Genomic DNA, 13,270 nt, shown 5'->3' on the forward strand with positions numbered 1-13,270 from the left:
AATTAAATAAACTCGTAACTCATTTATTGAATTAGTAAATCGCACGCGCAATCTCCGCATTAGGAATATCAACTATCGACAATCTTAGTATCGATATTGTATCGAGAGAAAATCGAATTCCACTCGCCCTCATCATCGGAAGTCCTCCGAACACTTCAGTTATTTTCCACTTATTGTTTATCAAAATCGTTGGTTTTTTGGTTAATCGATGTTTTAGAGGAGGTTTTTTCAATTGTTGATATTTTATTTCGTGATGAGTGTAACCAGAGGAAAACGATCGTCTGCGAAACTCAAGGTGAGACCACGCCGTATTCGAGCACTTGCCACCTGTCGCTTCAACCTCATAATAAATGGACAAATGTGGAAAAAGACAATAAATAATGTTCCATCTCCTCTAGGTGTTTACACTTTATCCTTCAATCCACCTACTCCATAAAAAAATATATATATATTTCCTGCATGAGGCGTCATTTGGACTTGGAGTAGACCCAAAAAATAGAATTCACTTATTATCACTTATTAAGTCACAAATCTCTTGAACAATTGAAATGAACAATTTCAGATACTTGATGTGACAGACTAAAGTGAAACTAGAATTAATTACAAAAATTTGAATTTTTATAATGATTTTATTTCTTTATTGCAGACGATGGGAAAAGAGGACGAATTCTTAAGTAGAATAACGAAATCTCTTTATTATTCGAAACTACCGATGACTGATAGACTCAGTTTACCAGTAACTGGTATGAATTATTGTATTGAACATCAACAAATTTTCAAAGCATTTCAAAGTGAAAAATACGAAAACCCATTTTTTACCTTTAAGTATTTTAGTCCTGGGCCATGGCGTAGGGTGAAATAAATTCCTTATACTTCGTATTTTTCCCCTTTGAATATTCTATTCTTTCATCATAATTTTTCATTTGAGAAGTTGGGAGAAAATGTCTACTTGAACAATTGGATTTTTTTCCTCACAGAATTTGCAGCTGAATTATTTTCCGAAGTGAAAAGTGGCTGCACTCTGGAGAGATTGGACGTCGAGGAGGCGAGTAGAATCTCCAGGAACGCCTGTGTCTCCCCGTGCTCCTTCGTCCTGGCTCTTCTGTACCTGGAACGTTTAAAAGACTGCAATCCGGAATATCTGTACAAAGTCGCACCATCCGAACTCTTCCTCGTGTCTCTTGTAATTTCTCTCACTATATTTAACAATTTTAACATCCTGTGTCAATCTTAATAACTCAAATTTATCTTTTTCAAGATGATTGCTAGTAAATTCCTGAATGATGATGGCGAAGAGGACGAAGTCTTCAACGCCGAATGGGCACAATCTGGAGATTTAACTGTACCACAGATGAATAGACTGGAAAAAGAATTCTTAACAGCAATCGTAAGTTCCAGATCTGTTCTAATACAATGCCTTATCATTTTTTTTCAATGGTTATTTTACATGGAGTCGACTCTGTTAGATCTCACCGATTCTACCCGATGTGTCGAGGTATAGAATTGTTAACATTTCTCTTATCAGAGATGTGTTCTCGCATACATCAAGGTAAAACGAGGTTTTCATAATTAGAATTGTCACCTGTTCTAAACCAGAATTGAACCTGCAACCTATCCGTTGCCAGACAGCGACATTATCATTAATCGTCAAAATACTTACAATTATTCTCTAGTTTTATGTTCTCCTGCATAGACAGCACTAATTTAATCGGCAGATTAATTTTTTCCCATTCCATTGTGATTGCATGATTAAATAAAAAAATTACTGGTAATTTCTGCTGCAGAACTGGGAGATATTTATTTATAACGATCAATTCTGGGATCGGCTGCGAAAGCTAGAGAAGGATGTGGCCTACAAGGAGGGGACAAAGAGGGGATGGTTTTCTTACAGAGAGCTGTCGTGTCTCGTCGAGACGATACGGATCACAGCAATAGTCCAGGCCCTCGTCAGCATCTCCTCAGTTTGTCTAGCAGCTTATACAGCAGGTGTTGTAACCCTCCTGGGGTCAGCCCTGATCGCCAGCCATGTCCCTGGGACATCCCTGGCCCCCAAGAGCATTCCCTTGTCCATCGAAACCCCAGGAATTCCCCAAACTCTTCCGAATCCTTCAGTCGACTTCAACTACTCGAACGTACTTCAATTCTCTGGTGATCAGTTCATCGCAAACTCTACGGCTTCTGAACATTATTTCAACAATTTTGAGGCCCACAATAACTCCTGGCACTGGTGGATCCCTCAATTGAGTAGCTGGCTTGCAGATTACTCTGGAGATGACGAGGATTGCCAGAAGAAAATAGATATCCCATTGCAAAATCCGGGGGGATCTTTTGTTACGAATTCTCAGGTGCTGAATCCTGAGCCTCGGAATGATTTCGTTACTGAGATCAACTGGAGGGAGACACTCCAGAGCTTCCAGGGCTCCGTCGTGGCTCCGTCGTGGAAGTATTATGTGGGAATTGTCTCGGATATTTCGATTGGCCATTGAGACTGAGGGGATATCCATGTATTTTTTATCATGAAAATGTGAAGAATATATTTTTTCTACTGATGTATCCAGCAGAGATGGGAACAGTGACTAGCACGTAGTTTTGTCTTTATTTATCTTGGGAATATTTCAAGATGATTATTTGACAGGAATAAAGTTTTAATTGAGAAAATCAAGGTTTTTTTGTATTTTATTTCGTCGATCGACAATAATTTGCCGATTTAATAATTAAGAAGGAGTTAACGAAAATAAACAAATTACATGTTGAAATTCTGCTGTAAAATAAAATAATTTAATTCTTCGTAACTTCATTTCAGAAATGAATATCTTAGCAAAATTATAGAGTAATAGTGGAATTACAACAGAATTCGAACTCGAACTCATCTTCTTCTAATCGACTAAACAACAGAATCTTGATTGTTACCATTCTTCAATTCCTTGGTCCACATAAATTTCCAATTCTAAATTCTCCAATTACTACAAGTCATCTATACCTTATCCTATTCACCTCTCCTATTTCTCCTCTAAACTATTTCACACATAAAAATTATTTTCGAGTCACTTGCGAAGAAAAAATAAAAAAGTCATGAAAAATAATTAAAAACTCTAGAAGACATCTCGTAACAATATACTATATACATTTCCCGTACACGAAGCAAACACAACATGGACGCTCAGCGATTTGTTTATAAACTATTCGGATTGGGGTTATGGCGACTATTAACAAAATGACTGACAAATGACACAAAATGGCCTTTTGTCAACTATTTATTCCCCTTCTTGCTCGGGGCTGTCGTCTGTTTTCAACTCTTGATGGAGCCACAGCAGAGGAGTCATACCCAGCATGCAGCCAATTGTCACTCCAATTACTCGACCCTGAAATTAATGGTTTATCAATTATCTATTGAAAACTCGTCAATTGAAAATTTGTTTTGGCATGAAATTGGAATTAATTTTCTTCGTGATTTCTCACGATAAACTGAGGCCTTCAAATTGCAGAATTAATTACCAAATTAGCGGCTAATCTCGACTTGGGCAGATCGAGTTGAATTGGCGTCAATCTGGGTGGTTGAAATCCAATTTTTTGGGCGAGTAATTCGACGTAATACGCTGATCCAATCCCCAGGATATCAGATATTGTGTTCCCCAGGGCAGCTGCTGCCATTGTAGATATAGTTATCACAGCCCCCACTGATGTTTCGATTTGCTCTCCCTAGGACAATCGAATTGATCAATTATTCCTCGAATCATTCGTTGTAATTGAATTCCTAATCCATTCCTAATTACTGCTCCATTCATGTACTACTTCAATCACTACTTTAATTGCATAAACGATTCTCGATTTTCGCTAGAAAACTCATGAGAAATACTTCTCGATTATTAACCGACGTGCGGTGGCCGTGCGGTTAGAGCGTAGGGGGTTGGCACATGAGATTCGTGGGTTCGATTCCCAGTCGGGGAAATGCCAGGGGTTTTTTAGAGATAGAATTCGCTCTAACTTGCACAGGTTTTCATCGTACGAGCGGTAGTCTCGAAAGGGACGACTGTACCTGGCCAAGGTTTTTTCCCATGAGGTTTTCCCTTCGGCCCTCGGCGTAATTGCGGTACAGGGGGAACTGGGGGTGGGAAATGTAAAAGCCCGAAAGGGTATACATGTGTGGACAAGTTTAGTTTTAGTACTTCTCGATTATTTATAAAAAATCAAACGATACTCACAGCAATAATCATTATAAAATTATCCAGAAATCCAAATCCAATGAATGGAATGGCATTAGCTGCAGCCACTACAAAAAAATATAGAAATTGGTTATTTACAATAATGGAGACGTTAGTTTATTTTATATAAAAGCAATTGCTTCATTGATTATTCATTAATTGTCAATCAGCTTTGCTTTTTGTTGTATTTACCTCTCATAAGATCTTTCCGCTGTGGCTGTGGCACTGTTTGAACTGAAAACAAAAAATGATAATTAACGAATCCTGAGAAAATAAATAATAATTGAGTCAATGAATAATAACGAGTGAAATTTGAATCGAGAAAAGCCATTGATCATTTCCACCCTTGGAAAATTCCCAAAATTATTCCTACTCCCCAAAAAATGCATAAAAAAAAAGATTAGTACGTGTTTAATTGAGTAAAAAAAAGATTATTGCCATGCGTCATTCCATTGCTGTGTAATTTCCGGCTCGTTTTTCAAATTTTTTGAATATTTTTACCTCTAGATTCCCCAGAGTTCCTAGATAATAGATAATTATTTGATTGAGTGGAGATCCTAATTACAACGATGAAACAGCATGAAAAATTGTTATTTTTGGATTAAATGAAAGTTTATATCCCCACTATAATTACTACAGAATCCAGAGGTTCTGGGAAATTTAGGAATAAAAATGGAAAAAATTTGGCCGTTACGTACAAATAATTGAAGAAAAACATGTAGTTGAGGCAGACTTACAGAATTAGACATTTTTTTTGTCCAGTGTGATAGGTAAAGCAGAAAGGAGACAGCCTGTGTCAGTAAGACATATTCCATGAATGGTTATTATTGTTTAAACAATCAGGAATGTAAAACGATAAAATCATAGAAATGTGCCCAGAGCTTGGGTGGAAGGCAGAGGACAGTGAGAATTATCTAAACAAACAGAAAAAAATCACACTTAGATTGTTTATTTTTGTTTGTTTATCAGTAATTTGTCTAACATTTAGGTGCATGCCAGCTTACACTGTTCTCCCCAGGGATCCGCTTGAATCAACAGTTCAATATTAGTGTCAAAAATTGATTTTTTTATTAAAAAAAAATTAATCCTCAATTATTTTCAACAATTGAAATTACTTTTTCACTGTAAAAAATTGCAAAAAGTTCCTTGAACTTGTGGTGTTATATTATTCATTGATGATTGGCATAATTATTATTGTCTGTTGTTTATTCACTGAAAATTCGCGCAATCAGGAGGAAACGGGAGTAATTTATTGAGTTGAATGGAAGTTTCAAGAAACTTTTTTGCCAGCAGATGAAGTGAAAAATGGTATTGAAATGGGGTAATTCCGTTCACCACCTCCGCTGCCTCCCTTGAAAGCTGAAATCAATATTTTTGGATTATGACATTCGTACCATACTTTTTTAGAAGCCAGTCATCAGGTACTGCACAGTAGCTTCCAGTGGGATCAACTTCTCCTAGTGAAGGAACACTGCTGGGTCGTCCGAATTTACTCCGCCATCGAAAAGCTGCCAATTGACCTGTGATAAACTTTATCGATGTTTAACTAGATAAATCAATAAACATTCATTCAATAATATTAAAATAATGATATAATCAAATTCCTGGGGTCCAGTGAATCTCCAGGGATTTCTCATTTCCATGAGAATATATTGAAAGTATAATAAATTTATAACAAAGAAAATCAATTATTCTAATTCTAATATTCAATTATTCCTCATACGCTGACTGAAAAATACTAGCTAAAAGAATCCATGACTTTCATCTCAGAAATTCGATTTTATGCCTTTGACGTCAATCTTTGCCGTTATATATCAGGAGAATGACGCAATCGCCATTATCTCACACTAAATAAATAAAAATTCCCCAAAAAACATCAATCGGTAATTTATATAATTTCCTTTCTCTAGCCCATAAAAAGTCTTTTTCCGTAATTTCCCTCTGAAAATTCGGGAAAATTTATCCGGAATTTTCTCTCCACAGAATTTGCTGAGAGAAAAACGTAAACAGTTATTAGAAAAAAATAAACAGATGATTTTAGATTCAGAATTTTATATCCCAATATTTTTATTTTATTTTGCCGTAAAGCAGCTGAAGTTTCTGAAGAGAAAATGTGACACTTCTACAGATTATTTGGTGTTTGAAGTTTAGAGTTGAAAAAAAGACTCACCTTCGTATTCAGCTCTTGTTTTCTCAGACTGGCATTCCTGTAGTGCATGGATGAGAACAGTTCTCTCATCATTAGTTAGTTTGACAGCTAATTCCTTAGCCTGTTGTTTGGACAGAGCCCCAGGAAGTGTTCCAGGACTGGCAGTGGCTCCCATAGCAGCTCCCATTCTCCTTTTTCCACCACATATTTCTCTCACCCCCAACCAACTCCTGGAGAACTTAAATCCACCCCCAAGGACTAAAGCTCCAAAATGAGCCCTTGACCGACACAAAACTGTCATTTTACTCATCTTGACTTATCGATTCCCCTGAGCAAATCGATTACCTCGTTCGAGTCAATAATTTACCACCAGAATGTCAATCACCCAGATGTCATCGTCAATTAATCAATTATTTATTAATTACAATTATTTAGAAACGCGCTATCGGATGCGGCTGATTTTTTAGGTTTGTTCTACACTTTTGTCACACCTTGTAATTAATTTTCAGCGATGATTATTTTTCCGAGTTTATTGTTGGACTTTCAAAAAAATTTAAGACGAGGACGGCAATGTCTGATTTTTGGTACGGATTTTCCATGAATTCCTGAGGAACGTGAATTCGTTGGAGTGATGGAGATGTTTTGACGTCATCTGGACTGATCTGGATTATTGAATGATTCGGGCTTCGGGAATTACATCCAAAATAATTCCCGTTGATTTGAATGGTGGCGCCATCAAACGATTGGATGCTGATGTAGAATCCCAAGGGCGCGTTATTATCGAATTTTCGAATTTTTTCTAGACTAGATTACCCAGAATTCCCCAAGTGTCTGCTCGGTGTTTCAATTCGGTTTTTGTCCACTGAATAGAAGATTTGATTTCTCTGTTCTTTTTGTTCTCATTCAAATCTTTCTCCAATTTTGAAAACTGTTTGAGTCAAGCTCATTTTTACATAATTTTCAAGGCTTTTAAAGGATGAAAAATAATTGATATTTACGAATTCTCTTTGAAAAACTTCTGTTTTGATTTCGAAAGGGAAAATGCTGTCGGAATTTGAAATGATGAGAATCAAACTGATGATGAGAGATGAGAATGAACAGGTGAGGAATCTATAATAATTTGAATTATTTAATTAATTAATTTATGATTTATTTATTCATGGAGCAGATCTCAGCAGCTCAGGAGCTTTATTCAAAACTCACTCAACCAGGGGAACAAAGAAAACAATTTATCAGGGATCTTCTACAATTGAACATTGTTCATGCACTCTGCGATGTCATGGGGACTATCAACGAGCATTTATTGACGTATTTATAGATTTTTTTAAATTAACAATCGAAGTACAACCTCAGAAAGACAAAATAGCAAAGAATGACGAATAGGGAATTCCACTCATCTCGTATTTTTAATTTGTTGATTCAATTTCATTCTGTATTTGATTCAATCTTTTTAAAATCATGATAAATAATTTCTGAACTTCCAGAATGGTCTTGAGATGTCTTTCAGTGATCTCCACGTCCAAAGTCTTCTTCGAGAACGATCTAGCAGACCTTGTCCTCGACAAAATCATGAAAACATCGATTTTTCTGATGAAAAAACGAAAGAAGTACGGAGACGTCCTCTACAAGATGTTGGTGATAGTCGAGGAGGTCCTCTTCAGTGCAAAAAAACACCAGATCGACCTCGAGACTGTCTGTGACATCTCCCGAGTCCTCGAATTCCTAGATGATTTCCATGCTGTGAAATTACTCCAGGGAAAGCCTTTAAAGTCTTCAATCAGAATTTTTAAAGAAATCATTCCACACATTGGAATTCCCCTGGAGAATACGAAGGCAGGACTCATCCGGAGGCTTTTCGAGGACCATCTGCTGGGCCTTCAGCAGATCATTGAGAGCAACAGAAATCCGAATTCTCTCATCATCCTTAACATAATTAAATACGTCTGCGAAATAAACTCTAAAGCTGCTTGGTAAGTCCATAATTAAAAAAGTGATAGATCATTTTGGCAAAATACGTTGATCTCGAGAACTAATTGGTCTAGATAAAAATTTCACAAGATTTTTTGAATGGACGTGTAGTTTTAAAAAGAAAAGTGATAAGATTTCTTAGATGGAGGACTAAATTCCGCATTGAAAAATCTCATGCCAAAATTTTCTATCACTAGCCGTTACCAAGATAATCCCCATCTAATTAAACATCCATGAACTCCAGGTTTTGCCTGATGATCCAGGACTCGTATGATTCAGAAAATTACGTGGAGGCGCCTCCGAAGACCCTCCACGATACTTTGATCGTCTCCCTGACATCAAGGACGTCGAGCATCCTGATAGAATCAGTCCTTCCCTATTTCAAGAAGTTCGCCAGGAGTAAAGCCCAGATAATTTACGAGTACTTCCTGAGGTACCTGAATCAACTGTACGAGCTGCAGGCCATTCGCACAGTGGAGTTATCCAGGGCACTAGCCGTCGATGGATATCTGACGTTCCTCTTCGAGGAAGGGAAGACTCAGACCGTCGAGGGCATGAATTTTTTTCCCACATCTGTTTCTCAGTTGCTCTCGAAGATTTTAGCGAATCTGGCAGTGGAGGAGGGCTCTCTGGGGGTCGATCAGACCCCGGGGGACATCAGTGACTTCCAGGTTACTGTCATGCAGGATCTGCTCCTCTCCATGGAGTCGAATCCCACGTACTCCAATGGCTTTTTGGTTTTAATGTATTTTCATTACAAAGCTACGAAGGAGAGCATCGAAATTCCCCCCAAGACGATCATCACGCACATCGTGGAGGCCCCAGAGGCCGATCTTCACGTAGCTCATGTCAGGGTCCTCTGGTTTTTTCTGGCTAAACTGATGCCAACGGAGAGCGAGAGACCCAGGGAACTTTCTGAAGCTGTTTTTAAGCTTTTTGCAGCTGTCAAATCTCTAGGAGTGGATAAATGCTTTCTGGATGATGTCGACGCCGTCAAATACGTCCTGGGCCATCCCCTTGGGGATCAGGTCAGGAAGGATGTGTTGGAGAGATGGATTCAGCTACATAAGGATGTGGAAATCCTCTACGATGACTTCACTCAGGATAATCTCGTTTTTTGGATTTGGGTGAGTTTATGTTTTTCAGGGATTTTCCCAAGAGTGCATGCATGAATTTTCATATTTTTTTTCCTCATTTTAAAGGAGTTTTTCTGTTCTTAAAAATGACAACTGCGTCATCAAAATCGTATTGTCTGATCCCAAAATACTGAATATTGAATAAAATTCGGAAACGTCTATTCTACCTCATTCCCAAAATAGAGTAAAAATCAATGTTCTGTGTTTCGAAATCGGTTGCGTCGATGTTCAATCGCGACCGCCCATTTTCAGAGAAATTTTATATTCTTGAAATAAAACTTTGAATCATCACAATTGCATCATCCGTTCGTGGAGTATCATATCGCAGAGAAAAAAGAATGAATATCACTCTCAAATAAATCTTACGAAAGCAATTCAATTCCCAGAGATTGATTGAAGCGGCTCCTAACAATTTGATTGGAGATGTCCAGCGGTGTCTAGAGTCCTTGATTCAGCAGAAGAACCTTGAGGACAGAACAAGACAGCACCTTTTGCAGAGAATTCCAGATATCCTTGCAGGTTTTTCAAACTCCATGTCTCATAATTTAATTTCAATTCTGGAATTGTTCGAGGGGGTGAGGGGGGATTTTCCCCTGGGGTCTGGAGTCCTCTGTGCTCCCAACATCATCAGAATCCTCTTGATGGAAGGGATCGATCCCAGAGTGAAGCATCCCATCGTAAAGTTCAGTGGAAGGATTTTGAGGGCAGCAGAATGTCAATCAGATAACAGAGTTGCTAGAATTTTTATTGGAAGGACTGAATTTATCAGGGAAATCTGCACTCTGGCCTTTGACTCGCAGGGGGAGGAGCTCCTCTCTGGGACCTCCCTGAAACTGCTAAGAATCCTCTTGGTGGGCCAGGAGAAATTCAAGTTGAAGAGTGAAAAAATTGTGGACCTGGAGGAGATCCAACTCTCTGGTCTTCTGAAGAGGACGCAGGTAGTTTCCCTGGAGGCTATCAGACTCCTGACAATTTTGCTGTCTGAGAGGATTGACAGGCCCATCCTCAGGGTCGGGGGATTCACCTCCGAGGCCAGAAGGGATCAGATCATCTACAGAATCTACGTTTGGCTGATTACTCTTCATGAAAGGGTGCTTATTTTTTATATTTCAAATCTTTAAAGGCAGAAGAAGATGAAAATTTTGCTATTTTGCTGAGACTCCCTCAAAAATTTATATCAATTGCATTTTTTTAGTTTTGCTCAAACCAGTGGGGCATCATCTACGGCTGCCTCATCGAAGTTCTGAAGCTCTGCCAACGCAGGAATTTCAAGAAAGTCCTCAGCAACTGCTGTGACTGCATAGCCCACTTCATCTTCGTGTGCAATGCCACTCAAAGCTTCGATATTTCCCCTGAATTCTTCAATTTTCTCAATCATTGGCTGACGACATCCATTTCCATTTCCACCAGTAACGTTCAGCACGCACTGATGCGCAAAGAAAATAAATCTGCATCAATTCACCCTTTTGGAAGAACCCTGGAACTTCTCAATGAGTACATCCGTAATTTGGGCGACAATTCAGAGGTTGATCGTACACTGGTCAACACTTTGAAAGACTTAGTACGTGAAGCAATTCCAAAATTAAATATATCTTTAAATACCTCATAATAAAACTTTATTTTAGAGTTTCTTCAATTAAAAAAAAAGATGAAATCATACATTTTTTGACGTTTTAGAAGAGATAAATTTAAAAAAAATTTGTGTCAAACAAAAAAAATGGAAAGAACTCATAATAGAATTTGGGTCTTTTAATATATATATATATTTTTTTCAGGTGGAGAAACTCGTCTGAAAATGGAACCATCCTCCCATAAATTTTAATACAATTTAAAAAATATTTCCTGGATTCCACGATTTAATCTTCAATTACAAATTAAAAAAAAAATTGGCAGCCCGAGGAAATCAGAAGTTCTCTTCAAAAATGATCTTCAAAGTAAAAAATTCATATTTGGCTTGATAAATTCGTTTTATTAACTTGATCCATTATGTAATTACAATATTAATTCGATTGAAAAATTAATTTTCGGGTTCCATAGAATATGATTAAACCCTAAAAAAGTGATTGTACGTAATTACGAGTGATAGTACAGTTGCATTAATGATCTTTCGAGAATCGAGACGTATCTGTGAAGTCCGTGAGATACTTTAAGCTCCCCATCGTACGCTCATAATGCATTAAATGTGCATAATGGAGTATTTTCTGAAGGATTATTGGGATTATGTCCCTGGGACGGGATTTAAACGTATGTTTTATCTCGCATCGTCTGAATAACTTCAGCTGAAAAGGGGATTTAGTTATTCTGAGGATATAGTATAGCGTTGAAAATACTTTAAATATTCTTATAATAAATTGAGATGATTCCAAAGCTAAATTTATCATTATTTCAAACTGGATAATTTTCTTGAGCTGATAATCGAGTGATGGAGATTTAAATTGGACCCTTAACCAGATTTTTTTAATTAAAAAAAAAGACTCCTTTGTTATTTCCGAGGGCGACCGTTGCGCTGCATAAAACAGCCCTTGAATGAGTTCAGTCTCACGTCGATTTCCCCCTCTTCCAACTGCCCAGAATATTAAGGGATTATTAGCATAGATAGGGATAATTAGTGGATCTTCTCTTTTTCTCGAGGCCTTTTACCTGATCGAATAGGTAGATTTCACGATAGCAGGATGGCGAGACGCACTCTCTTATGCATCTGGTCTTTGCCACTGCTGATCGTTGTTGGGAAAGGCTTTTGCATGCCCCACTCTCCTCACACGCCTGTTCAAACTCCCGGAACAATAATTCCTGCAGTAAAAGATAAATATATTCTTCAATTTCAGGACAGATCAGGAGTTATTCGGATTTTCTTGAATTTGAATTTGGCGCCACTCGGAGTTCGACCCTTCAAAAACGGAGGACCCTCTCGAATAAAATTAAATAGTAATTTTAAAAAGTATAATTACATTCTTTGATGTCTCTTTGTATGGATATTCCGGAAAAACGAAGGTCTTGGCTTGCTGTTGACTTTTACTGACCAGCACCAGTAGAAAAAGTCCGAATCCGTGAGTCCTCCACACCGCCATCTTGAATCAACCCCGATCGATGATGCGTGGAATATCTGCGCACATCCCTTACTACAACCCGCATTCGAATTATTCACTTCCACCCCACCGCGATAATTTTTTTCCACCCCGAGATGCTCAGCGATAGGTCACAGACATCAAAGAAACATTTTCACAGCGGTATTTGATGATCACATAGTGAAATTAATTTTTTTTAATCACATCTCGTGAAATATTTCCGACTTCATTTTTCCGGGAAAAATTCACCTAGATATATTAAGGAATTTATTACTGAGGTAGTAAAAACCTTTATTTTTTTGTTTTTCGTATCAAAATAAAAATTTTTTCCAGTCAAATGATGTGTAATAAAAAAATTCACCGAGAGATTAAAAATGTATTCAAAATTATATTTCCATGTCTTTTCGACATAATCGTACCAAAACATTTTGATAATCACCTCAAGACTCCCGAAATCATCAAAAATCATTCCCCAAACAGCTGAACAAATTGTTCAATAATCCATAAACGCAACCCCTAGATAAACGTAAATTGTCCGTGCATTCGCATGAAATCCGTTGTGTTCTGGATGGCCACCACGTGGGTGTTATCCATTTTCGTAAATTCTACCAGTATTAGAGAGGGGTTTTAAAGCAAGTGTGCGTGCGGTGGATTGGCGGCTTGGCATTAGTTTGAAATGCCACATATACACATTTGAACTCTCGGTGCAATTCCACCCCCTATTATAACCCTTTCACCTCTGCCCCCCCC

General features: G+C 37.8%; 3 protein-coding genes across 5 annotated transcripts; 1 reads left to right on the plus strand and 2 right to left on the minus strand.

Moving 5' to 3' along the window:
• The first annotated feature begins 79 nt into the window (after positions 1-79).
• Positions 80-2,662, plus strand: LOC105268452 (protein CNPPD1). The gene is made up of 5 exons (XM_011308022.1): positions 80-295; positions 647-743; positions 978-1,183; positions 1,259-1,387; positions 1,785-2,662. The coding sequence occupies exons 1-5, from the start codon at positions 254-256 to the stop codon at positions 2,484-2,486; spliced, it is 1,176 nt and encodes a 391-aa protein (XP_011306324.1). The 5' UTR covers positions 80-253; the 3' UTR covers positions 2,487-2,662.
• Positions 2,659-7,051, minus strand: LOC105268451 (transmembrane protein 65). 3 transcript variants are annotated; one of them, XM_011308020.1, is made up of 6 exons: positions 6,373-7,051; positions 5,207-5,227; positions 4,395-4,436; positions 4,203-4,270; positions 3,496-3,699; positions 2,659-3,362 (listed from the first exon to the last, which is right to left on the minus strand). In XM_011308020.1, exons 1-6 carry the CDS (start codon positions 6,659-6,661, stop codon positions 3,255-3,257), a joined length of 732 nt encoding a protein of 243 aa, XP_011306322.1. In that variant the 5' UTR covers positions 6,662-7,051; the 3' UTR covers positions 2,659-3,254. The 3 variants fall into 3 exon arrangements, with proteins under 3 accessions (XP_011306322.1, XP_011306320.1, XP_011306323.1); XM_011308018.1 differs by lacking the exon at positions 5,207-5,227 and adding an exon at positions 5,597-5,722; XM_011308021.1 differs by lacking the exon at positions 5,207-5,227 and adding an exon at positions 5,597-5,732.
• A 4,352-nt stretch (positions 7,052-11,403) lies between these two features.
• LOC105268453 (uncharacterized) lies at positions 11,404-12,529 on the minus strand. The gene is made up of 3 exons (XM_011308023.1): positions 12,404-12,529; positions 12,096-12,245; positions 11,404-12,018 (listed from the first exon to the last, which is right to left on the minus strand). Exons 1-3 carry the CDS (start codon positions 12,521-12,523, stop codon positions 11,938-11,940), a joined length of 351 nt encoding a protein of 116 aa, XP_011306325.1. The 5' UTR covers positions 12,524-12,529; the 3' UTR covers positions 11,404-11,937.
• Between the last annotated feature and the right edge of the window lie 741 nt (positions 12,530-13,270).

This window comes from Fopius arisanus, unplaced genomic scaffold (genome assembly GCF_000806365.1).
Source record: "Fopius arisanus strain USDA-PBARC FA_bdor unplaced genomic scaffold, ASM80636v1 scaffold00057, whole genome shotgun sequence".
Lineage (NCBI taxonomy): Eukaryota > Metazoa > Arthropoda > Insecta > Hymenoptera > Braconidae > Fopius > Fopius arisanus.